We start from the raw sequence: 26,620 nt of genomic DNA, 5'->3' as shown, positions 1-26,620 counted from the left end.
TAGAACAAACAAGCAATTTCAATAAATGAACAAACAGGTTGTAAAATATAAAAACACCCTTTATTGGTTTTTGTTCAGTTTCTTCACCTTAGGAAAAAAAAAAAAACTTCTTACAAACATCCAAGTTTTGAGAGAAAGACAAATCTTGGCTACATATTTACATCAACACCGTAGTTTTTCTAGTGCAGGACACATAATGATACAAAAACAACTAAAGATACTGTCCTGTGGGTGAAAAAGCATCATTTCTCTGATGTGTTCTTTGGCAGTGATTTGCTCAGTATTTGTGGTTACTACTGCTGCAGCAAATGAATGCTGCACTTTCACACTAAAACATATACAGATGGGTGACAAATTAAAGGAAAAACCTGACCTCCGTGAGGAGATTTGGTGATGTTTTGCTAAAAAAAAGTTTTAAAAAAATAGGAAAAAATGGTTCATTCATCAATCCAGTAGAGTTTTAGAGACTCAGAGAATCAATGTCAAGGTGCACAACGAAGCCCAACACTTTTCCCAGAAACTTTCTTGTTTTTTTCCTTTAATTTCTCACTCGTCTCTATCTGAATAAACAGAAGTACACTCTAAGAAGCCACCAACTCTGTGCTCATTCTTGGCCTCCTGTGAGTTTGTGGAAAAGTTCTTCGTCTAGCGTTTCGTTCTGGTCCTTCGATCGCGTCGAGAGGAAGATGTAGCCGCCGATGAACTCGTGCACCACTTTGCAGTCGCAGCTCAGGCAGCAGAAGGCTATCGTCACATTCTGGTCGAATTCTATGGTCACCTGTGGAGGGAGATGCGTGCAGACAGAGATGAAGGATTCTGAGGTAACGACGAGACGGATGAGATAACAACACATAAATCCCAACAATCCTTCACCTGTCGGATCTCCCAGTTGACGTTCCACTGCTTCATGTTGGCGAACCTCCACGTGGTGACGGGCAGACCGGAGGACATGTCGATACGAATCAGCCGGTTGTACGAAATCCCCAGAATCTCATCCTTCTTGCTGCCTTTGAACCTGAAACACAAAAAGAATAGCCTCACAATACATGTTCAAAAATACTGTGTTAGAATAAAACACACGCTCCATTTTTACCTGACTATGTAGTAGTTGATGCCAAACTCTGGGAGCGACTGCCAGGCCTGGATAAAACGCATCTTGGCCTCCATTAGCGACAGCCGTGCGATGTTCTGATGCGCCTCCAGGATACGTGCTGTCAGCTTGACACAATCACAAGATTTAGCAACAACATTTAGCAATAGCACTGATGTCATATCTGCTGCATGGAGCTCCTCAACCAACCTGTTTGGTCTTGTGCTTTTTGGCGTAACGAGTAGAAACAAAACACTCGGCGTTCATCTCCATGGCGTCCAGATCGGGAGCTGCCTGACCAGGAGGGGGCGCCAGGCTCTTCATCTGCAGGAAGGACTGGATGCTCTTCACCTCCGACTTGTAGGAGCTGTAGGCCATCGTCTTGCCTTTGGAGGCCAGGATGCAGGCGGCTTTCCACTTGGCGTATTGCGTTTCCTGCACAGAACGACGAGTTTAAAATCTGCCTCGTGTTTTTATCCTCTGTATGCATGGAGGGATTTTTAAAAAGAAGAAGACTTGCTGGTTATTGCAGGGAAATGCTGTTAACCACACGGATGTCGAGGTGGATCTTACATTGTCACATCGGATGTAAACCTCGTTCATCCCGTCAGCGACCGGAAGAAGCAGCTTGATACCGAATTTCTTGTCTGTGACGTTGACGTCCGGAACAACTTCACAGCCTGAAGAAGAGAAAATAGTGAAGAATGTACTGATAGAAGACTGTACTAAAATACAGTTTATTATTTCCATGTTATGCTACTTTATTCTTCCTCTCTCCTATATTTCAGAGGAAATATCTGAAAATCTGGCAGCAAAGGTGCCAGAAAAAAATATATTTAAAACAGAGAAATAATCTAACATTTCAAAAAGCAGTTTAAACTATGGCAAATATCTTAAAATAAAGATATTTTAGCGGATTTAAATGCAAGGAAACTCAGTTCAGTTCAAACCTTTATTTATTCTCGAAAGGACATTGAGGTTTCCTTCATTTCCAATGCCGTCGAGATTACAGACACATTAAAACCACAGCACAATAAAACAAGTACAGAATAATCACTGTGTCATTTCACAGTCACACACTGTAAAAGAGCACATTACTATTTGTAAAAATACAATCGAAGTAGTTGACAACTAATCGATTAATCGATGCAGTAGAGTATCTTGGTACTCACTTTTCCAGTCTGAGTAGAAAACTGCTAATCTTTCATGACATATTAACACAACAAGGTAAAGCTTATATTGAGGGTTACTGATCCACAACAATGTAAAACACAAGAAGCACCACTGACCTCGGAGGTGAAACTGTTCTATCGGTTCTCCGACGGAGGCCTCCTTGTTCTTGTAGTAGGAGATGGTGGTGTCCTTAAATACAAACCAGTATTCTTTGTAGGGCCGCAGCGTTAATCTTTTAGGCCTGATTCAACACAGAAAATAAAGCAAACGAAACTGCTTAGAAGTTTAAGATAATTTATGAGACATTCTCTAAATGAAAAACACAGACTTCCTATTCAAAGCTTTTTTATGTTAGGGATCAGACTGCCTTGAGGACTTTAATAATAAGCAAAAAGCAAAAATATGAGAAACAAGCTGAGAATATTTTAGATTTGTTAAGTAAATCATCTTATAAGCTCCAAAAATGATCTTCCAAATCACTACATTAGGCTGATTTAGAGACAAAGAACATGCAAATGCAATTTCAGCCACACACAATTGGGGTTTTACTTGAGTCCTTTTTGTAATACAGTGCATTATGCATAAAGACGGGTTTACCTAAACAGCCGGAGGGAATCTGCCAGCTCTGGAATGTCTGTAATGTCTTCCTGGAGGCGAGACAAACAACTGTCCATTATCCTGCGACTTCTTGTGAAGACTTGCAATCAGCGAGCTCCTACCTATCGCCTTTAAAAACAGCTGTTCTACTGTATCAGAGCAGAGAAGCCTGAAATAATCAAAAAATCGATGTTTACCAGGATTCTGTCCGTGTGTCCTCCCTCCAGCGTCACCTCCAGGTTGGACAGGGCGGCCTCCACTTCATCGATTTCCGGCTCGTTGGAGTGATCCAGCGGCTCGCTTGACATGGTCAGCTTACAAATGTGATACTGTGGAGACAAAATTTAAAAAGAGAGGAAAGTTTTAAATCAAAAAGCAACCTTTTTTGTCTTTTCTAGTCTTTGTGAAGTTGTCCGACGTGACTGAAGAGGTTATGCAAGGCTGGCGTGAGTCAGAGGGAGGATTGGGCAGCCATTGCAGCAGTGTGTAGGTGACTCCTTTTGGATCCCTCTGGTTTCTGAATCATTGTGTAAAAAGAAAAGCTGAAGGCACCAGAGATGAGCTGAAATTTACACACAGAGAAGGTGACAGATCAAACTCATGGTCAACATGAGTTTCTTTCTTTTTTTCTGGAGCTGTAATTCTTACTATTCCACCTTTATGTCCTCCCTCTCCATCAGGATTTTCTTCTTGTCCCGACACGTCCTCTCAAGGATTTAGACTCCAAACTCGCTCTCCTCTATTCTCAACTCCAACACAAACATATACTGCACTTAAAACTAATCTAAGCCACGTCACTATAACCCTGGAGCACTGTAATCCATAATAAATGACAACAGGAGGGTTAAGATCAGTGCAGCAGCATCAGTCAGAAATGGTAAAAACAGAAAGAATTATTAGATTTGCTACTTATTGATGGTCTTTGAACTACTCATTCCTTAATTTTCATGTGTAATAGTTCAATTTCATCCACAATATTCCATGTTTTCTTCAGTATCACTGGCAGAATTACCTCAGCTAGTTACTTAAATTTACTTATTTATTTAAATTTAGTCATGTATCATATTTATTTCTCACTACTTTCCTATTAGATGCTGCATTAGTCCTGTATAATATCTCGGCTTTCCTTTGGTATTAAGAAAACTTTATCGTATCTCCTCATATGTAACACACATTCCATCAGAAAATGAAACCAAATCAAAGCTTAAAATCGAGATATTTCATCAAAATCACTTTATTCTACGTGTTTTGTTTGAAAATTCATCAAAAATATACAGTTTATTTCGACCAGATTCAGAAACAAACAAAAAATTCTGCACACCTCATCGCAGCGATGAAGCCATCAGTGACTCAGTTTCAACCAACAGTGATGGAAGAAAAATTTAAGGACCGTTTGGCTGAAGTGCAATGAAATATTTCAAGGCTGTTTTTGCTTTAATTTGGTTGATTATGGCACATTAAAATCAGAAATGCATGATCATTTTTTCTAATATTTTTTTTAATCCTTCTGGAGCTGTAGGTCATAATTATCAAATTTAAAAGAGTAAAATACTTCAAACATTTTATTTTAGATGTGAATATGAATCTAAAATATATAAAATTTTTAGTGTCTTAAATAGCTGATGAAAAACATGAAAGTTTTTCACAATATTCTAACTGGCTGAGATGCATTAGTAGTTGCAAAACCAATGTATAGACCTTTTTGTATTGTCATTTTTGTTTGGTTAACAAGGTCAGCACAGTATTTAATTTTAAGTCCTATATTTTGTTAAGTTGAGTTGTTGAGCAGGTGTTTAAAACTTCCAGTTAGAAGTTCTGTTTTTGTTGATTCTATGTTCCTTCCTTTTCCCCTGGTGAGCTGGGTCATAATTTATCATTAGCAACTTTAATTTTTAACTAAAGCAATGCCAGTAATTGCACATACAATCTTTAACAGCAACAACGGTGTGATTTTTTTTGGTTTGCTTTTGTTTCAGGTGCAAATTTTGGTGTTTCTCCAACCAGTAAAAGGAATAACTCTTAATCTGTTGTCTTATTATGGGCTGTCACAGTGATATGCTGTCATGCTATTTATTATTTATAGTTTACAGTGTACTTATAGTCATGGCTTTTTTCAAATGCTGGTTACATTAAATTATCATTTACTGATATTTCCTCAGCTAGAAATTGTTATCCAATTATTATGTTGCCCAAAACAAGAGTTTAAAATCTTCAAAATGATTTATTTTCTCCTATAACTCTGAAGGTTCACCTGTAATGAAGCAAACATGAGCATCTCCTCCTCAGTGCAGTCGATCTCCTCCAGCAGGATGTTCCAGCGAGCCTGTTCATACAGCTGTGTGATCCTCACAGCGTCGTACTACACAGACACAAAAACACACAAACACATGTTCAGTTCAACAACAGCAAACTTAAACTGCCTTGCTGTTATTTTGGGACGCATTCGTGGTTTCTTTACTTTAGGATTCAGGTCAAAGAAGACGTTATACTTGAAGCGGAGCAGCAGCTTGTCGTCGTCTTGGATGTCCTGCTCCATTAGGGAACGAGACGAGTCCAACCACCTGAAAAACACAGCAACAACCAATCAGAGGAGCTGTGGGTATGTATAGTAACATATTTTGTCATTTTTGAGTTCTTTCTACTTCTGTCTCTGGTGTTGCGACTGAATAAACTTTGCATTATCCAAATTGTATATTAACCAACTGTATAGCTTTCCGATGGTTCTTGAGCTACACATCTATCAGAAAACTTAACCAAACCCAACTTTAAAATTGTGAAATTTCACCAAAACATGCCTTGTTTAAATATTTGCCAAATATACAGCGTTTGCTCCAGCCAGATTATGTAAAAATCAAAATATTTAGTTCTCCTCAAGACAACTGTGAAGCCATTCAACTACAACTAACACCGATGTGACAAAAACTCATGGACTTCTCGACTGAACTGCAGGATGTGTTTTGATAAAGCAGATAGGGGACATGCATGGAATCAAATAAAAAATGCAAAATCTATATCAAACCACAGATTTTCTCTCCTTTGCCTTGCCTTTACAGAAAGATCTGTGTCTATCAGCAAATGTATTTACTAGATTTACTAAATATACAGATAAATATGTAAAAATATATTTAATTAGTCATATTCTTCTTGTGAGGTTTATGGAGAGTTTCTTATATGTAGTTTGTTTGCACTGCATAGTCAGTCCATAGAGTGTTTAGAACCGTCTCTTATGCCTCAAGGCCTTTGTGTCTGTTAAATTCAGCACAGTGCTCATAGGAAATGAAATGATTTTAACCTTCGCATGTTTTCAAAGCCATCAAGGAATAATAGGACAAAAACAAATCTGAATAACTTGTAAAAATGTGAAGTAAAAAGTATAAAACAGATAGCGGATAGGAGACATACATGGAAACAAATTAAAAATGCAAAATCTCTATAGTGCAGCCTCTATATTTTTTTAGTTTTCCACTTGGAATAGCACCTGCTGACACTTGGAATAATGTTAAACACACTGACTCTAGGTATGTTCAAATTTAGCAAATAAAAAATTCAAACAAATGTAAAGTTTTTTATGATTTACGGCATTATAACTTGCTGCACAAAACATTTCTGAGTACTCCCTACTTCTAGCCATGGCTTTGCTGTTTCAGCTGTATAAAATCCAAACTGTATAATAACCAACTAAGTATTTAAAAGTTTCTACCCTGCACTGTTGATTGCTTTGTCCACCAGCGACAGTGGCTGGTACATCTTTGCGAGCTCAGCAGGCGGCAGGTTCGGTTGACTTTCAGCCAGAGGGTTTTCTCCAAACCAGAGGCTGGTGGCCGACACCGGCATCCCGTTCTCCGGGTCGTAGGTCGCTGTCATGGTCTTACTGTACATGGGGCCTTGTTAGGGGAAAACAAAAGATCAAAAATCACAATCATGGTAAACAAAAAATGGTACGATTCACCAGTCAGAAGTGAGATAAAAGAATTAAACAAACTAAAAGAGAAGTTTGAAAAAGAGTTAGAATAAAAGTTTGACAAAAAGGTTACACAATAAAGCGTCATGAAACATTAAAGGTGACAGACATCAAGGGTCTTAATTAGAGTGATTTTCAGGTTGATGTGGAGGCTGAACACGGTGTAAGAGTGAGAGAAGAAGAACACGGCAGCGTACTGAACTATTCTTTTAGATCTCACTGATTAAAACTGTGGCCTGTCACATCTCAGCAGCCCCATACACCCAGGACTGTGCAAAAGTTTTACTCAGGATGATTCATTCTTTCACCAATTATGTCATAAAGAGTTTTTATTTATCAGTTTTCTTTATTGGAAGTGCAGTAAACAGGATAAACCCAATCAAACTCAAATCAATATTTGCATTAAGCAGTGCCAATTCTTTTGAAGCGCACTTCGAAAGTGTTCCCGGGTACAGAAAGAATGTTTGAAGTATCTTCGAGAAGTTACTACACAAAAATTCTGTACAAAAACTGGCAAGTTGGCAGAAAAAATAATTAAAAAATGGTGGAATACTGTAACTTTAAAGAACTGTTTAAACTGTGAAAATAACTGCAAATATTTGCAAATAAAAGAAAAAAGAAATAAAGAAGATTTTAGAAGATTTTTCACACATTGTAAAAGCATTTATCAATATTCGCAAAAATACATATTTGTCATGTGGACATTAATTAATTAATTTCTTTTGACAGTCAGCATATAAATTAATACATTTTTCTGCCATGTTACAAGACATTATCTGTAATTTAACAAAACAAAAAAAAAACTGTCAAAAACAGTTTAAAATCATTTACTATTTTTCAGTCCATAATATACACACTTTTCCCTTCAAATAATGGCAGATATCTGTAAAATAAAGGTAATTTATAGTAGTTAAATTCACAAAAAAAAATTTTAAGTTCCATTTCTAAAAATACTGATTTTTGATTTGGACATCATTGACAGTTTTGGCTTGTTTTTTAAAAATAGTTAACAGGTAAATTACATTTTTTTTCCTTTGCTTTTGCTAGTTATTAACTGTAACTGAACAAAACCAACTACAAAAATTAACAAAAATAACAGCAAATTGTTAAAAAAAATTACAATCTTTCATTTTTTTTACAGTGTGTCTCTATAGATCTAGGCTGCCTCGATTTAGATTAGAGGGGTAATATTATCTTTTTGTCAGTAAAAATTGTTCTTTAGGTCTTTGACTGTAGTTATGGGGTCATCGTCATGCTGCTTTCAGATGCATTCCTGATTGTATTGCAGCATTTTCACAGTATGGCATCTACATTATTTCTCATATTTCTTCTCCTCCCCCAGCGCAAGCAAGACACCAGCTGCTTCCTGACATGATGTGTAACACTGCTGCTGCGCTGATCTTAACCCTCCTGTTGTCCTCATTTACGGGCACCAAAAAATATTGTTTCCTTGTCTGAAAAAAATCCAAAAATTCAGCAAAAAAAATTCCCCAAATATCTGAAAATTTGCAAAACCTTCAGGAAGAAAATTCCAATAATTCCTTAGAAGTTTCCCTTAAAAGTTTTATTGAAAAAAATCCCCCAAATGTGGCAAGAATATTCTTGTAAATATTTTCAAAAAAATGAGTAAAAATGTTCCTAAAAAATCCTAAAAATATCTAAAGTAATTACATATATATCACTAAACTTCTAATATTTTCTAGAAGAACATTCACAAAAAATCAACCAAAATCCAGTGAATTTCGCTGGATTTTGGTTGATTTTTTGTGAATGTTCTTAAAGAAACATTTTTTAAATTTCTTTTTTCCACCAAAAAAATTTTCAAAAATTTCTCCAAAAATGTTGACAATGTGAACATCAGAAGTTTTACTGTGAAAATATATTTTTTCCCACATTTTCAAACTTTAAAACAGGTCTAGGTTTTGACTTGCAGGACGACACGAGGGTTTAAAGTGACGGCATTCTGTGACTCAGACATAAGTCACTTTCAGAGTAATGTTCCTCAAACAGACTCATCACAGTGACAAAGAGAGCAAAAGTACATGCATCATATTTGGGAAATGTGATCACCAAGGAGCCGCTATAAAACAAAAGACTAAACTGAACTAAGAGCAACCGGATCAGTCAGGATCTGATGGCAAACTGTACTGAAGATATATGTAAACCATCTGTTCCACAGTTGCTGTCACTTTTTATTATGAAGATTTTCTGTTCCTCAGTCTCATGACAATATATCTGCAGTATTTACATTATAGTGTGCACATATAATGGCACACGACATACAGTATAGAATGTGACAAATCGTTATATTAAGTACCAAAACCACATTGCTCACCAAACATATTTGCAAATTTGTTAATACAACGGTATGGACTTCAGACTTGTAAAATGAAAGTGAAATGTAAATGTTATGGAGCCGTGAGGAGGTTTTTCATTCAGACATGAAACAAAACGCAAAAGAGTCCGAAACTGGCTTAAAAAAGAAGCTGGACAGTAATTTCACTTGAGAAATTACAGAAATTATGAATCTCCAACTGACCCTAAATACAGTTGTGGCTGGTTTTCAACACACAAACTGTCAGCATCGCTCATATTAAACTTCAATTTACAACCACTGATGATTAGTTAAACAATTAGACAACTAGTCAGCTTGAGTCCACAAAACCACAATATTTACAATCTTGCTGAACTGAGCCTTGATTCAACTAAAACATCACAGTGTTCTTGTCCCTTCATCTTTTCCAAATCAAACACATTAGTATTTTGCTTTGACATAGAAAACAAATTCCAGTTGGAACCAATCACATGGGCAATTTTTTGGATTCTAATTAATTAAACTTTCACAACAAAAATTCCCCTTCTGTAACTCTGCACCTCTCTCAAGGAGCTCCACATCCCAGAACAGAAACCACTGCACAAATGCTACTGATCAGAAATGTAAAACAGTTTGATTTATCAAATGCAATCTATAAATTCATCCTAACAAGAAACACAATTATAGAAATCCACCAACGCAGATCAGTTCATCCATTAAAATGAGTGTTTTTCTTAATTACAGTTTAGTCTTTATCCAGTAAACTGATGCACCAAGAAGGACTCACCTGTTCCTCCTGGACCCCCGCTGAGTAAATCAATGTCCCACAGTTCCTCCTGAGGTGAGTTCTTGTCTCTCTTCTTCTTCTTCCTGGACGGATCATCTGGAGGCTTCAGCAGAGACAGTTCCTCTGATCTTCTGATGTCTGAGAGGGAAGATAAGAAAAGAAGATGTGATGGGGAGATGAGTTTACTGTCTAAAGTGCAGAGATTAGGAAGAGTTAAAACTCACTGAGCGTTCGACAGATTTCTGTCACTGCCTTGAAGACCACGCTGGAGAAGCTGACGGTCATTTTGATGGTTTTCATGTTGGGAAGCTGCAGCAGCAGAGGTTTGTGCTGAGGTGTGTAGCGCAGGTCGGCATCCGACTACAGAGCAGAAGTCAATCAAATCATATGAAATTCAGGTGCAAAATCAAAACATACAGTATTGTACAAACTTTAAGTTGTGTTTAAGAAACTTCCTCTGTCGCTTTATTTGTGCATTTGTTGAACTGCCGCGGCACTAAGAGAAATATGGATCAATATCATGTTATCATATGAAGTTTTTGTTACACTAGATGATCCATTGTTCTCAATAACAGCAGAATCTTGCCATAGCTTAACCTATGCATGAACGAGAACTTGATCAAATCATGTAACTTATCTTTTCCTCAATTTATCTATTGTTTGCACAGTTTCACATTACAAGATAAGTAGTATAGTGTTGTAACAACTACTTTTTTATTAGAAGACAATATTTTGTTATTATGTGAAACTGTCTTGTTAAAATGTGAAAAAAATCTTGTTATAATGTGAAAATAATTTGACATAACATAAGAAATATAGTTTTATACCTCAAAAAAATCTTGTTATTATGCAATAAAATGTTATGACATAAAAATAGCTTGATATAGCATAAAAATATCTGATTAAGTGACTTGTTACAATGTGAAAAAATATAGCTATAACAAGAATATATCTGGTTATAATATGTTATTTATGTGTAATTACATAACAATATCCTGTAAGAACATGAAACTGTCTTGTCATAACATGAATATACCTTTTTATAATGTGAAACTATCCTGTTAGAACATGAAAATATCTATTATAGCACAAATATATCCTGCTATTATTAAAAAAACATCCTGTTAGAACATGAAATGTCTCGTTAGAAGTTTTAAATATCTTGTCATAACATGAAAATATCTTGTTATAACCTGTATATGTGCTTGCAATATGAAAAACATCTTGTTATAACAATTTACTTTTTAAAATTATGATCTGTTTTTCTTTTTCTGGCATTGCAGCAATGCACTTCTATAGTATTTACACAAAGGTTATATATAGCATAAAATGATGTTTACAAATGCAGAGTCGGTAATGGGTTCTTTAAAAAGTCATTGCATCCATTTACGAAACATTTTCTTGATTTTCAGCATTAATTTTTTGTTACAGTCAGGTATTATAGGAATAATATTCCTACCAGATAGTTCTGGCTGCACTGAAAAGGTTAATAAAAACAAGATGATTTCATTCAGCAGCTCCCTAGTGTGGCTGTAAAAAAAAAAACTCCACACCCTAAAGAGCTGTGAGCACAAACAGAATTTATTTATTATGCTTAGACTGGAGAAACCCTTCACATGGCAATTCAAATAGTTTTCAAACTTTCGAGAAATATAGATCTTTTTTGGGAGTTTTTTTTTTGTGGCTGATTTGTATCGTATTACCTGAATTCCATACTTGTCCAGGGTCCAGTGGGTCTTGAGCAGCCAGCATTTCCTCTGTTCCCACCACAGAGCGTGATCGGACCAGTCCTGAGGAGCCTCTGCAGGGAAACATTATCATCTCCATCATATCTGCATCTTTAACACATAAAGTTACTGCATGTCATGCTTAAAGGGGTCTTGAGGTGAATTTCTGGCCTCATGGCTCAAATATATTTCAACAACTACATCTGCTGCCAACACTTCCAGTACCCACTGGTGTGTAGGTGGTGTGGTTTAATGAGTCTACCTGACATCACTGGGCCGAACTCCGTCTGTTCATGACAAACTGTTGAGTCATTTATTATGTCTCCTGCTCTTTAAGCCACCTTACTAAAGCTGCACTTGCTCCCTCCTCTGTGTTTATTGGGGACTGTAAAGAGATATCGCATCCTGGCTGAACTTCGGCCCTCGAGGCTACACAAGCCGACGCTTTGTGACAAAACAATGGTGCTGCGGTGTAGAAAAATGCAGGGCAAACAAGGGTGTGGCTCAACTAACAGAGCTGTTGTGGCTGCAGGGGGAGGCTGAGGCGGGCGGACGCTTTGAAACAGGTACGCCGGTTAAGCTGGGGTTTAAATGTAAGTAGTTAAGACAAGGAACAGCAATTCTTTCCAGTTACACATATACAATTGCAAACTAAAGCTTACATACACTAGAAAAGGCCAAGAATATCATGGCAGAGTTGAGTTTCCAATGACTATTACAGGTCTTTTAGAAATATGAAAACATCTGCTTGGTCAAAAGTATACATACTTGAAGTATTAGTATTGGTATCAGAAAGCTGTATTGATCAAATTTTCTTAGCGGCATAACCTCTTAACTGCTTGTGAGTGATTAAGATTGACTACAGCTGGTGACTCCATGAAGCCAATTTAAATAAGACCCATTTCATTGACTTATTGGACTCAGTCACTACAATGGGAAAGTCTGAGGAGCTGAGTACAGATCTGAAGAAGCAAATCATTGACTTGAACACGTCAAGAAAGTCACTTGGAGCCTCCTCAAAGCAGCTACAGATCCCAAAATCATCAGTGCAAACAGCTGTAATATAAAGTGCATGGTACAGTTGTGTTAATGCCACAGTCAGGAAGAAAGCACACACTGTCACCTGCTGCTGAGATAATTGGTCAGGAAGGGTCAAAAATATTTGCCCAAAAGCTTCCAGTTGTATCGTTGACCCTCCTCTGTACAGAAATGGTGAAGTTCAGCTGAATTTGTTGACACAGGCATCTTCATCACAGTCCACAGGTTCTTAATGGGGTTTAAGTCAGGACTTTGTGAAGGTCAGTCTAAAAAAATAAACTTATTTCTAGCTTGATTTAGCAGTTTCTTCATCACCTTTGATGTGTGTTTGCGGTCATTGTCTTGTTGGAACACCCAATTGCATCCAAGATTCAACCTTTTAGCTGATGATTTTAGGGTTTTCCTGAAGAACGAGGAGGTAATCCTCCTTCGTCATTATTCCATTTACTTTAACAGCATCAGAGCATAATACTGCCACCACCATGCTTGATGGTAGGTTTGGTGTTCTTGGGTTTAAAGGCCTCAACTTCTCACCTCCAAGCATATTTCTAGTTATTGTGGCCAAATAGATCATTTTTTGTTTCATCTGGCCACAGAACTTCCCTCCATAAGACCTTTTCTTTGACCATATAATCAACAGCAAACTTCAGTATAGCTTTAAGGGGCTGCTTCTAGAGGAAGAACTTCCTTCTTCATGGCAACCTCTCAGATCTGTGACACTGTAGCTGTGTTCCAGCAGCTTCTAATTTATTGCAGACCTTGTTTTTATGGATTCTTAGTTGACTCTTGACCATCCTGACCAATTGTCTTTCAGCAGCAGGTGATAGCTTATGTTTATTTCCTGATCATGGCAGTAACACAACTGTACCACACAATTTATTCTTACAGTTGTTTGCACTGAGGATTTTGGGATATGCATCTGCTTTGAAGTTGCTCCAAGTGACTTTCCTGACTTGTTCAAGTCAATGATTTGCTTCTTCAGATCTTTGTTGGGCTCCTCAGACTTTCCCATTGTAGTGTTTGTGGCAGAGTCTAATGACTGAATCAAATGAGCCCTTATTTAAATTGGCCCAGAGAAAATGTAGTCGATTGTTATCAACCATGAGAAAGTAAGTAAGAAAATTTGATTAACAAAACTTTCTTCATCACCAAAACAGGTAATTTAAGTGTCTGTATGCATATTTTTGGCCCATTTCACAATAGAAAATTAAGTTATAGGAGTCATTGGAAAGTACAAGCCTGCCATGATATACACCATCTTTACAACTGGATGTAAACTTGTGTTCACACAAGAGTTTTCCATACATTTGTGCCACTTACTGATTTTTTCCACCAACTTCAGCATGAGGCCTCCGATGTGCAAGTCTCCCTTCACCCTCAGCTTAAATTTCATGGACTCATCCCCCTGTTTCTGATCGATCTGTACCGACAGCTCCCATGACGTCTCTCCATATTCTGCAGCTGTGATCATAGCCCCACTCTTAAAAAAAAAAAAAAATAACAAAAAAAGACAGAGGTGAGATTGCAGACAGGTTGTTCGTAGGTTTAGATATCACCAACGCAGAGAAACAACTGCCACCTCTAATTAAACACACGACGGGGGGGAATTCCTCTAAAAATATTTGTTTCTCAAGCTCTTTTTCTTTGGAACATTAGGAAACATCTGACGTGAAAACACGAGTCAGCGGATTAAGTGTTTCTCAACATCCTGATTAACTTGGCTGGCAGTTAGCAAACATTCATCTCCTTCTGTTTTACACATTTTTAACTCTGCTGCAGAGTACCGCAGCCCCCGGAGTGGAGCTCCTCTCAGCCAGTACATTTATAAATAAGACATCAACGAACACACAGACAGGCAGGCAGCAGGGAGAAACAGATGAGGCTGCAGCACGCTCAGCTCTGCTCCTTACAGATCTGTGGGACGATTGGTCGGGTTTAATGGGACCGAATGAATGGATGAAAGACTCGAGGCATGCAAGAAGGAGGAGGAGGAGGAGCAGGGAGGGTAAAGCTTTGGAATGTGTGACGAGCAGGGACACGAATGTGGTGCAGGAGAGCCACAAAAAAACAACCAGCTCCATACAATGCACCAATCTGCCTTCATTTCTGAAACGTGGTGAATGAAGACCAAAGCAATCATACCTGTTTCACTCATCCCGAGAGGATAGACCAGTGGAAGTGCATACAGTGTGAAAAGCTGTAGCTGGAAGGCAAGGTTTAATGAACATTCTGATTTTCTTTTCTGCTGCCGCTCTCTCCCTGTACCCAGAGCAGCTGTAGGGTGCAGTTAAAAGTTTGTGAGGCTGCTGAGGGAAAGACTTGTTGAGATGTGTTGGAGCACGATTAATTGACTCCAATAATATTACACGAGCTGCAAAAACAACAGAAAGTGATGGAGGGAGCAGTGGTGTACTGGTCTAATGGCAGAAAATACAAGCACTACATTAAATAAATACATTAAAGCCATGCGTGGGTTGGCACCTGGGTACATTTCTCTGACTGAACTTCCAGGCCTCTGGAATGCAGAGAAAAATTTATTTTAACCGTTCCATGATGGAGGTAAATGTGAGTTAATGTAATATTCCTCCTCCATTTATAGTTTTAGGAACAATCTTAATACGTATGTGTTTTTACTGGCTTACATCAGCAGTCTTAATATTTTAATATTTTTAAATTTATTCTTATTTTTGACCTTACAAGTTGTTATCCTGTTTTGCCCTCTATTTTAATATACATTTTTAAAAATTTATTAAATTCTATTTTACAATTATATTTCACAAGTTTTAACCCTGTTTTATGTCTTATTTTTATGTACTTAAAAATGTTTTACAGCTTGATTTTACAAGTTATTTTACTGTTTTCTATTTTGCTTTTCTGTATCTTTTATTTTACAGATTGATTTTATAGGGTTTTAGCCAGTTCTGTCTTGATTTTTATTAATTTATGTCTATTTTGCTGTACAAATAGATTTTTCATTTTTATTTAATTTTACTAATTGATTTTATAAAATTTCCTCCTATTCTCTTACTTTTTTAATATTGTAATTTATTTTGTTTTACAATTGATTTTTTTCTGTCTTGCTTTTATTTGCAAATATTTGCAAATTGCCTGTTTTATGACAAGTACAACACTTTGGTCAACTGTAGTTGTCATAAAACTTGCTAGAACTAAATACACTTGATTTGAAAAACCACAAATATTGCTTCATACTAAATATGCAATGATTTAAAGAGCTTATAAAGATTTTAACTCCTCAAAAAACAGAAACACTTCCTCTTTGCAACACAGCTGCAGCCTCTTTTAGAAACTATGTCCAAAAACACCTTTTTATTTTTAAAATTATTCATAATGAAGCAAAAAACAATGATATCAAACTTTCTCTGGAGCCACAAACAACACCCAGTGAAGGAATAACTTTCTTCTGTGTAGGCCCACGACAGATTGAGCTCAACTGGATAAATCTCGGTCATATACTGTGATATTTAGCATTATCTCGTCCAGTGTTGTGAATCCTGGTTTTAATCAAATTCAGCTGTTGAATCTAACCGTGGAAGTGAGGAATGTGGAAGCAGTCTTACCTTGATTCACAGTTTTGACCGGTGAGCTGTTCCTGGATATTTCTCATGGAGTGAACTGAAGCAGGAGTGGAGCTCTTCCAGTGGGAAAACACGCCCCGTCCACAGTGCAGGTAGACGGGAGGAGGAACAGGAGGAGTCGTCTGGAAAGGTAACAGTGCTGTGGAGATGAGTTTGTTTATAAACACAACCCATGTATAGCTAGTAAGTTACGGCCAGCTAAACAAAGATACGCAAACAGCTAGCTACATTACGGAGCTCGTCTGTAGCCGTTAGCTTCATGAGTAGCTGCAAAATTAGCACAGTCGACCTTAATGCTAACTAGCAGCCTACTCATTTTACTGTCAACAGAACACCACTTCAGCTAAAGAAGGTGTCTGTTTCCCTGGCGAGTACGTCAGAATTAGTTAAATGAAGTTTGCAAATGACTAATTCAAATACAGTTTGTCCGTAGCAGTTAGCCGCATCAGTAGCCACCAAAATTAGCATGCTAAAGTGAACGCTAATTGGCTATTTATTTTAATGTCAACACATAAGTGAGTTTATGCAGGTGAAGTGGACAGCAGCTTATTTCTAAGGTGTGGTGTAAGTTTTTTCATCAAACTTTTCCCAGCTAGAAAGTTGCAACTGGTTAAATATTGCTAGCTAAATTATAGAGCCTGTCTGTAGCCGTTAGCCTCAGAGGAGCCGCCAATTAGCATAATCAACCCTAATGCTAACTAATAGTAACACAGCTAACTAATAGTAGCACACATAACTACCGCAACACCTAAGTCAGCTTAAGTAGGTTAAATAAATAGAAGCTCAGCACAGCAGAAATTATTTGTAGTGATGTGGTTTCATTTTTTTTTTTTCAAAAATTCTCTTTCTAAGAAAAGTGTAAGTAGGTAAATAAAGTTATGCAAATGTAAAGCTAAGTTACAGCACTTGGCTGTAGCCCTTAGCCTCATCAGTAGCCACCAAAATTAGCATACTCAAGTGAATGCTAATTGGCTACTTAAAAGTGAGTTTATGCAGGTGAAGTGGACAGCAGCTTATTTCTAAGGTGTGTTGTAATTTTTTTCAACAAACTTTTCCTGGCTAGAAAGTTGAAACTGGTTAAATAAAGTTAGGCAAGCTGCTAGCTAAATACAGAGCTTGTCTGTAGCCGTTAGCCTCATGAGGAGTCGCCAGTTAGCATAATAAACACTGATGCTAACTAACAGTAACACAGATAACTTCCGTAAGTTAGTTTAAACAGGTTAAATAAATAGAAGCTCAGCACAGCAGAAGTTACTTGCTTTTTGCCCTAAGTGTCTTATCTGTTCTCCATGGACATCCATGTAGTTGCTCTATCACATACTGTGACTGTTTTGTCTGCAGGTTCTGGGCCAGTTTGTATCTTTTGTTTCCAGAATTCTTGAAAGTAGGTTTCATCTCCACAGTCTGTATTAAAGAGCCTCAAATAAATTACCTAGAAACCTAAATCATAAACACCTTACCCAAAAAACAAAAACAAAAAAAAAAACAAAAAAAAAAAACAAAACAAAAACATTTTTTTTAATATGAAACAAATGTGTATTATGCTACTTTCAACTACTGTACCTTTTGTGGAAACAGCAGCATAACAGTTACTTCTTAACATGTGAACAGCAGCTCAGTGCAACAAATTTAGGTTCATAAAGGTATGCTAGAGAGTCTTTCTGCGTTATCTTCCATTGCATTTGAAATCATCACCTGGCCCCTGAATTTAGTTTTCCTTAATTTAAAGACATCCTCGGTATAAACTGATGCAGAAAATTCAAATTTTAGTGCAGAAAAAAATCACTAAAATAAAGGAAAGTAAGTAGTCGACAGGCACAATTTCCTGTGGAAGGACACCCTGTCCCTTGCTTCATGCGCTTGCCCCCTCCCGTGGCTAACTGTTGATTAATGCACTGATAACAGACTGCATCAATCTGTTATCGCAATCGAAGGTGCAGCCATTGGTGGAATGTAACTAAATACATTTACTCAAGTACACTACTTTAGTACAAAATTTAGTTACTTTACCTGTGTCTTTTATTTTCATTAAACTTTCTACTTGCGGTCCACTACATTTCAGAAGGAAACATTGTACTTCTTACTAGGGATGTCTGATAATATCAGCCCACTGATATTATCGAAGGCATTTACCGAACTCATAGAGGGCGGGAGAGAGAGGGAGAGTGTGTTGTTTGAGACAATAAAAAAAAGGCATACATATAGCTTTTTTCCATAACTTAATTTAAGTAGTTTTTTTATGTTGCACAAAGTTTACATTTGGAAAGCCCTGTTGCATCTGAGAATGCATCCAATGGGGCATCACAATAAAATGAGGCATGACGTGTTAATTCCATGACAGGAGATATGTGATGTTACCTAAAATTAGTTAAATATCCCACATATATGGGTATCGATTGATATCAGAATCGGAAATTGAGAATTGGACAGTATCAGCATATCGGTTATTGGCAAAAAAGCCAATATCAGACATCCCTACTTTTTACTCTACATTTATCTGACAGCTTTAGTTGCTTTACAGATTGTTTTTTGGAAACTAAACAACTTGTGAAATACAATATTTTGTGATAAATTGACCTACCCAACAGTTTTTACGTATAGGGCTAACACCATTAGATGATTAATCAATTGGAGAAGAAAGTAACTATTGTTTTGATAATTGTTTACAGCACTTATGGCAGTATTTCTCACAAATTTTTTTTTTTTTTTTTGGGGGGGGGGGACAAACCAAACAATCAATTAAACAATGGAGAAAATAATCGACAGATAAATCCATAATCATTAGTTGCAGTCCTACACAAAATAGCTTAAACTCAGCCAATTACAATCGTAGCTTCCTGCGTGTACATCAATGCATGAGTAAAACTAACCTAATGAGGTAATATATAATATTTGTAGTAGTCGGACATTTTTCTGCATTGGCTACATCTACTTTTAATATTCAAAGTGCATTTTCTTACACATTTTACTTCAGTAATGTTTTCAGGGCATGACTTTTACTTGGAGCAAATTCCTGTTACTGTGTGTTAGTAGTAGTTTTACTGAAGTAAAAATGTGAGTCCGTCCTCTGCCATCAGTCAGTATACTAGTCTCATGACACTGGAGCTTTCCAAAGTTCAAAATACTGCAGTACTGTGTTTCTAATATACCCCATTAAGAAACTTCACAAACTAAATTATACATATAGCAAATAACAACCCTGCAGCAACACAGAGTTTCTCTGTATACCCAAACACAAAGTCACAAAAAAGTTTTCATTTGCTATTGACCTGGTTAAACAGACTATACAGAAAATACAGAAGGGGACTGAGTTCACCTCTTTTCAAAGGCGGTATAGTTAATGTGAAAATATCATACCACAGTGATGGTTCATGTTTAAGTGGATTTAAAGAGACAGACCCAGAACATGATGGATAATGATTTACCTCGAAAGAATCAGCCCAGCATCCCACATTCTCCTCAACGAGTAAATCAAGATGAATCACTTGAGCTTGTTTTTTTCCACATAATAATATTGCCAGCTTATGAAACTACAACAACACATCAGTAACATTGATACCGGACATTTTTCACCATTTGTACAGATGGTGTTTTACTGACAGCCAGCCAAGCATGCTGGCCAATTTTGCAGCTCTTTTTAATATGTAGGTGTGTTTCTTTGTTGATGTGCTGGACTGCTCTAATGTTACAGTCATTCCCGCATGAGGTGAGGCCATGTGTTAAGCCTGCCACCCACGTGTGTGAAGCCTGCCACCTCCTGGTTTCTGCTGGTAGGACCTCACAGTATCTTTTTGCACTGGCTGATACTTGACTGAAATGCATACTATGCTTACTACTATTAGTATGAACACCAGCACCATGCATATGAAATGAAATGATAAATGAGATCAATTTTGCAAGCTGGGCAGTTATAGGGCAGTCTGAACTTGAAGATCAAGTTATATTTTAAGATAAATGTTTCTGTTTTGAATAGAAGAGACTAATTCCAGCAAAACGATCACCTCTATTTTTATATCCAAGCTTCAGTCATAAACCTTTGTTGGACCTCCAATAGTTAAATAAAAATAAAAAGTGTCTCTTTCAGGTTATTTCACTTTTTCATACATTTTTTCACCAGATGTTCATTGTACCACACTCAATTTGAGTTCTAACGCCTTGGCCAGTGGTATCAGTTGATACTTCAGCAGAATATTCTGATAATCAAGTGAAATCAAATCAAAGCAAATATCGGCTTGTCACAAATATATCAGTATTGGTGTATGTTTTTTTTATTGTAAAGAAGATAATGTAGAAAATTATGCTTGATACAATTTAGAAATAAAAAAAAAAAACTTGCTGAAAAATTATCCCATAGTTTTTCCTTTTTTTAATATAACTCTAATGTAACCTTGTTCCTGACAGTGTTTATGGCACTCATTCTTATTGAGGCTCAGCATGATCAGTCTACATACAGTAAAGACAGTGAGATTTGATAGAAATCTATGCTGCTTCATTTTAGTATAAGCAAAAATTGCTACTATGCTTGAGTTATTCAAAGCCCAAATAACAAAAACTTATTTTCTTCTCAGTTGTTATGATTTTGGTGCTGGTGAGTTTCCTTTGCTGTTGGCTAAACCCTCATTGGGGGGTCAAGAGAAATTTCACGATGCAGAACAATCCGGCCACTTATACATTTGAGCATTTTGGACTTCCTATAATCAACATTGGCATTAATACATAATGAATCAAATAGCAATTTGTACAAAGAGAAAAAGAAAAGAAATGGAATTTATGTAAAATATTTATGATGTTACAACTTCTTAGTCAAGCAGCTGTAAAAATCGAATACGTGAGTCCTGGTAGACATTCATAGTTAAGTAATTTTTATGGTCATTTAATGAGAGACTATTAATACACAGTCACTCTAACTAGGAATCTTAAGTTATATCTCTTTACAAAATCCTCTGCAGGGTGAATTTAGTAAATGATTATCTGGTTTTCTGTCTTAGCACTGCCGGTGAACTGTGAATGACAGCATTACTATCCCTAGTAGTCAAAACTCTTTTTCTGCCACATGGTGGCGCCATTAGACTATAACAGAGTTGGAGGAGAAAAGGCTCCTGAGCTTAAGAACTAGTTTTAAAAGGAAAATTGTTTATTTCTTGTTGAAATGGGGCACTGTTGGCACTCCCTCAGTAGTTCTTTATAGTACGTATTTACTGTCTGTGTTAACATTTAATTTAAAACATCCCAGTTATTACATTATATTTATACTTTGGAGGAAAAAAAAGCAATAGCTGATGAATGCCACTGTAGTTATCACAACACAAAAAGGGAGCTTAATTGACCACAAATTCAATTGTTTTAATTATTGTGAATTAGAGTCATATCTCTAGCTGCTCTGTCTGTCTAGGTTGTGATTAACAGTCCATGCGAGCCACCTCAGAGGAAGTCTGCAGTGGTGTCTTTTTCAACAGAATGATATCATACTGTTTTAATTAAGTGACAAACTTGTCTCTGTGTTTGTCCCATCCAGGGAGGACTGGTGTCAGAGTCAGCTGCAGAAAAAAAACAACCCTAGATTTGGTAAATGTTCAAGGACACCTTAGCATAGCGGCCGTTCGCCAACCCACAGACTTAAACCTGGGCACTCCAGTTGAAGGACACTTTCTCTGACCATTTGACCATGTTGACCACACCCTACAGTTTAGGTGTAGCAAACATGCCTGTGAGTCTGTCTGCTGCCGCTGAGGGTTTGGTGCTGGCACATGAGGTCGTCTTGAGTCCTTGTGTAAGAGAGGAAATGTAAATTCCATGACAAAAACAAACAAATAAACCCTGAGCCTCATAAACTGTGTCACTCGTGTAAGGGCACATGGAAAATAACATAATTTGGACCTGTCAGGCTTGGACACCATGTCATCATGACACCTGCGGTTCTAATGGCAACTTGCTACACACAGTCCCAGTTAAAGGAAAGGACAAATATTAACTTTACTACAGCGCCTGGGAGAATGATAAAATGCAGTCTTTAGAGTGATGAAGAGAGAGAAGGAAAACTTTTGGACTGTGGTTTTAGACACAATAAATTACATCTACTGCCTGAAGCTGGTCTGAACCTACTTGGAAGCGGGTGGGAAACAACATCTGTAGAAGCCTTCGTCGGCGCTCTGTATTTATGGAAAGAGAAACCTCCCGGTGACCTGGGAACACGCTTACCCAATTAGCAGCCTCGCCGACGGATCAAATGGAAGTGAAAACATTCACTGCCGTGACGGAGACGCATCACAATGCTCCATTCATGCTGCCGGGCCCTATACTTTGGGGGTGAGGTGGGGTGGAGGGGCAGTTCTTTTAGGCATGTAGTGGGGAGATGGGATAGGTGAAAGGGAGTAAGCAGTGCAACAAGAAACTAACTTACCTCACCGGCTTCTTTGACGTGCCAGTGGAGACCTAATGCGGATTCAGGACTTTTCGAAGGTGTTGTTTTCATAAGGTTACCGACCACTGCTCACCTTTCCATATCCACTTCACCTCATCCCCTGCAATACAACACAACCAGGGGTTTTATCCTGTGGGACTCAGGGCTAAGGGGGTCAGGAGAAGTGAATTGACAACGCGGGTCTCGGGAGAACAAAGGCTACACTGCCTTGCGGCCTGCAGTGTGTTACAAGCTGGATTCATTGTCTTTCTTTGAATCTGTTAAAGTCATCTCAGGTCTGTTTCTTACTGTTTTTTTTTTCATGTGAGTTGATTTATTTGTCAGCCACAGACCTCCCTAGTTAGCATGAAAATGAAAAACACAGGTTCCTTGTTCGGGAAATACCGGCATAATTTGAAATTCAGTCATAATGAGAGTCCAGACAGCCCAGGTGTGAATGTCAGAGGAGGACAACAACATTAAAACCACCTGCCTAATTTTGTGTAGATCCCCCTCCTGCAACCGAAATAGCTCTGACTCATCGAGCACAGATACGAGAACTCTGGGGAAGTCCTGCTGTGTTTAATACTGGGAGGCTGGGATGGAGGGGATCCTTCGGGTCCTGTGGGTTGTGGGATGGGGCCTCCGTGGATTAGGCTTGTCCCACAGATGCATTCGGAAGCTGGCCTTGGGCTCTTAGTCATGTTCCTCAAGCAGTCCCTAAGCAGTGTTTTGGTCTGTAACAATAGGTTTTTTCCCCCTGCTGGAGCTTGCAGGTCGTTTTAATGTGGCTTTAACCTTTATACGTGTTCTAATTATAAGAAGCGTCTCTGTATAACCTCTCTTAGAGCCATTTTCCTGCGAACAGAAAGTGCAGACTTCAGGGTAGATACTTTTGTGGTGCGCTAAGCTCAGAGAGGAGATGACACTTACGTTCATTGATGTCCTCGTCTGGTAGCAGTCTTTTCTCTAAATCATCAACAACATAAAAGTTGCCACCTCCATTGTTCTATTTTAATTTCCCATATGCTCATAGAACTCTAGTTAGTCCAGTAACTATTGGTTGTTGTTTTTAGTGCACTCCGAACACTGCATTGTAACAAGAAAATCAATGTTATTTACTTATTCTGTCAGTGGGTTTTAATGTTGTGGCTGATCAGTGTATAACTGATATATATATGAGCAAGCTAAATATAGACTCTATGTGTTGCTAAAAGTGTCTTTGTTTCCCTGAATATTATTGAGTTATCTTCAGATAGACCGTGTGATTCCTGCACTGCAATGAAGCTGCTGTATAAAGGATCTTTTATTCCTAAAATTAATTGTTTATGAGCCAAAGGTGCTTCAGTAAATTCTGTCTTGTGTTCTTGCTTGTGGACTATTGAACCTAAAAATTAAAAAGGAAAAAATGTCACCAGGCAAAGGTCAGTGCTATAAAAACTCTAAATACTTCAAAAAGTGGTTTTAAAAAGTGAAAGTGACATTAAAACATACAAGTTCATGCATTCTCAATTACATTTTCCGTGCCATACAGCCAAAACTGATACTGTTTCTTTTCTGTTCACCTCTTCTCGCATGGAAACATCTGATAGAAATAAAACTTTTCATGGTGTCAGGTCAGATAGCCATAAATACAGGTTGTCAGTGCAGTGTGACCCTCACATTGAGAAGAGAGGCTGTTCTGAACTGTGGTTTGGAACAGGATATCATATGTTTAAATATTGCGCTTCTTTCTGAAAAGTGGCTACTGTAAAACAACTTCCATCACAGAGTATCGCTTTACCTGTCACTGGCAGTATATCATCCCTTTGCTGCCCAGAAGCATAAAAGATATAAACGAACACAGGCAGACAGATAGATGATCATTCACCTCAGACAGATACTCGGCTTGTCCAAAATTGAAAGGACTGATAGATGACATTTTTCAGATATTAATCCTGATGAGTTCACTGTCCTTTGCTTGTGAAAACTGTGTCAGTTTCAGCAGGTGTGCATGAAAGTTTGAAGCAGCTGACAGGTTTGCTTTCATGCGAATCTCACATATGTTGAATAAAGCCATATGCAGTGTTGTGACTTTTATTAGGTTTGTCAGGGCACACAGACACACGGTGGGAATGCTGCCCATATTATGTTAAAGATAAAATAACACCTTTTCTTGCAGGTCCTGCATGCAGAGGACTGTCGGTGATCCGGCCACATGTGCACGGAAGCTGTCCAGCCACGTCCGGTGCTGCTCGGCCGCATGGAAGAAACAACCGTTGACACTGGCCTTGAAGTTGCCGTGACTGATCTCACAGGTACAGCGTAAGAGGAAGCGGGCGTTGTGTTCCTTTCCCCACCACATCAATTTGCCAACTGGTTTGTGAATGGGTGCCATTTTGAAACATGCAAATATGGGGTAGCCTCTGCCTGTATCAGCTGATGCAGGTCAGTGTTGTTCTTGGCCAGGCCTTAAAGGCCCGAGGGGAGAAAGACGTACTGAGTTAGAAAAGGTCGCATAAACTCTAGCGGGATTACTTTACCAACACTTTCCATGGCTGAGAGCCCGTGAATGGATCCATTGTGGGGTGGGTCTCTGCTCGCGGAAAGCAAACCCTGTCAGGATCCAGTTCATTAGCACCTAGTTTACTGTTTGAAGTTATTTATCCGGTGTCTAAAGGGGAACCCCGTTCAGACGTATGCAAGTGTGTGTGCGGTTGTGTGCGTGTGCATTCGTGCATACATGTGTATTCATGTGCAGGCATGTAGTATGTACTTGTACTAGACTTATAGGATCTACAGGGGGTTTCCAGCGCAAATGGCTCAATAAAACTTTCCATGGTGCAATAAAATGTATGGAGAACGAACAGGAGGTACATTGGTGCAGCTCTGAAGGTGGGAAATAACCTTGAGCATTTGTTGAAAAAATATATCCATAAGGGCTTGATGTATTTGGGCTCTGACAGTCACTGACCTTGACTCTGTAAATGTAAAGCTGATATCACAAGGATGATAGTTAGAAATGTTAAACAAAGCACTTTTTTATTTCTTAAAAAGTGAACATCAATTTCTATTCAATTTTATTTATATAGCAGCAGTTACAATTTAGATTGTCTGAAGATGCTTTACCCAATCAAGGTTGTATTACACCATTTTGTATATTTAATATAAAAATGAATTGGTATTTGTAAACACTTCTGGAAACACTGTTTACTTGTGGATTATAGCAGCAGCAGGCTGAGTTATTCTACTGTATTTCTAACCATCATGTGAGAGTGCCTGTGTGTGTTTTCGCTTCTCTTTTCTTTTGTGATCTGTTTGTTCTTTGGAAGGCGTCCCTGTGCCTCTGGTTAGACAAAAGTGCCGCGTTGAGCAAAACCTCCACTCCACTTTTATGGTCTGTGTGGGCCGTCCTATTTGTACATGCTTAGAGCAAATTAGACCAGCAGCTGCGCATGGCTGTCCTATTCCATGTTGGCTTTCATGATAAAAATATGCTACGGTAAACCTCGCAGCTTGGTTCCAGAAATATGCGGCCCGTTTCTTCTGGCACTGACACCTCTCCATATTTACAATCAGCACTTCTCCTTTTTCTGGCCAAAAAAGAGGCAGAGAATCAGAATGGAGGGTTGGGATAAATTGAGGGGAGTGGAGAGAGAGACACAGGGGGGCAGAAAGAAAAAGAGGGACCACCTATGCAGATGTTTTCCACATGTAGAAGGAAAACAAGCTGCAGCAAGATAAGTATGGGGGGACGGAAGTAAGAAGGCTGCACCTGTTGTAAGGTGATGATCTGGCCACGGGTGACATCAGTCCTTAACATGTCATGCTGCTTGAGTCATTCACCAGCTACGTGCTGGTGAAGTCTCCCACAATAATATGTCCCCAGTTCACCTTGAGTTCACTTTGAAGTTCAGAAATGTGGAAGAAAAAAGTCTACTGTGTATTTTTAATGCTT

The 26,620-nt window shown here is 38.1% G+C and overlaps 1 protein-coding gene across 1 annotated transcript; it reads right to left on the bottom strand.

Annotated features, from left to right (window-relative positions):
* Nucleotides 1–38: 38 nt before the first annotated feature.
* fermt1 (FERM domain containing kindlin 1) lies at nt 39–16,420 on the bottom strand. The gene is made up of 16 exons (XM_023271945.3): nt 16,266–16,420; nt 14,008–14,167; nt 11,626–11,723; nt 10,147–10,282; nt 9,923–10,060; nt 6,561–6,744; nt 5,319–5,421; nt 5,112–5,219; nt 3,058–3,189; nt 2,861–2,910; nt 2,380–2,504; nt 1,664–1,770; nt 1,301–1,525; nt 1,094–1,218; nt 874–1,015; nt 39–778 (listed from the first exon to the last, which is right to left on the bottom strand). Exons 2-16 carry the CDS (start codon nt 14,156–14,158, stop codon nt 605–607), a joined length of 1,998 nt encoding a protein of 665 aa, XP_023127713.2. The 5' UTR covers nt 14,159–14,167; nt 16,266–16,420; the 3' UTR covers nt 39–604.
* Nucleotides 16,421–26,620: the final 10,200 nt, after the last annotated feature.

The sequence above is a fragment of the Amphiprion ocellaris genome, chromosome 12, assembly GCF_022539595.1.
Source record: "Amphiprion ocellaris isolate individual 3 ecotype Okinawa chromosome 12, ASM2253959v1, whole genome shotgun sequence".
Taxonomy (NCBI): Eukaryota; Metazoa; Chordata; class Actinopteri; family Pomacentridae; genus Amphiprion; species Amphiprion ocellaris.
The sequence above is the reverse complement of the archived record's forward strand: the minus strand, read 5'-3'. Positions and strand labels throughout refer to the sequence as shown.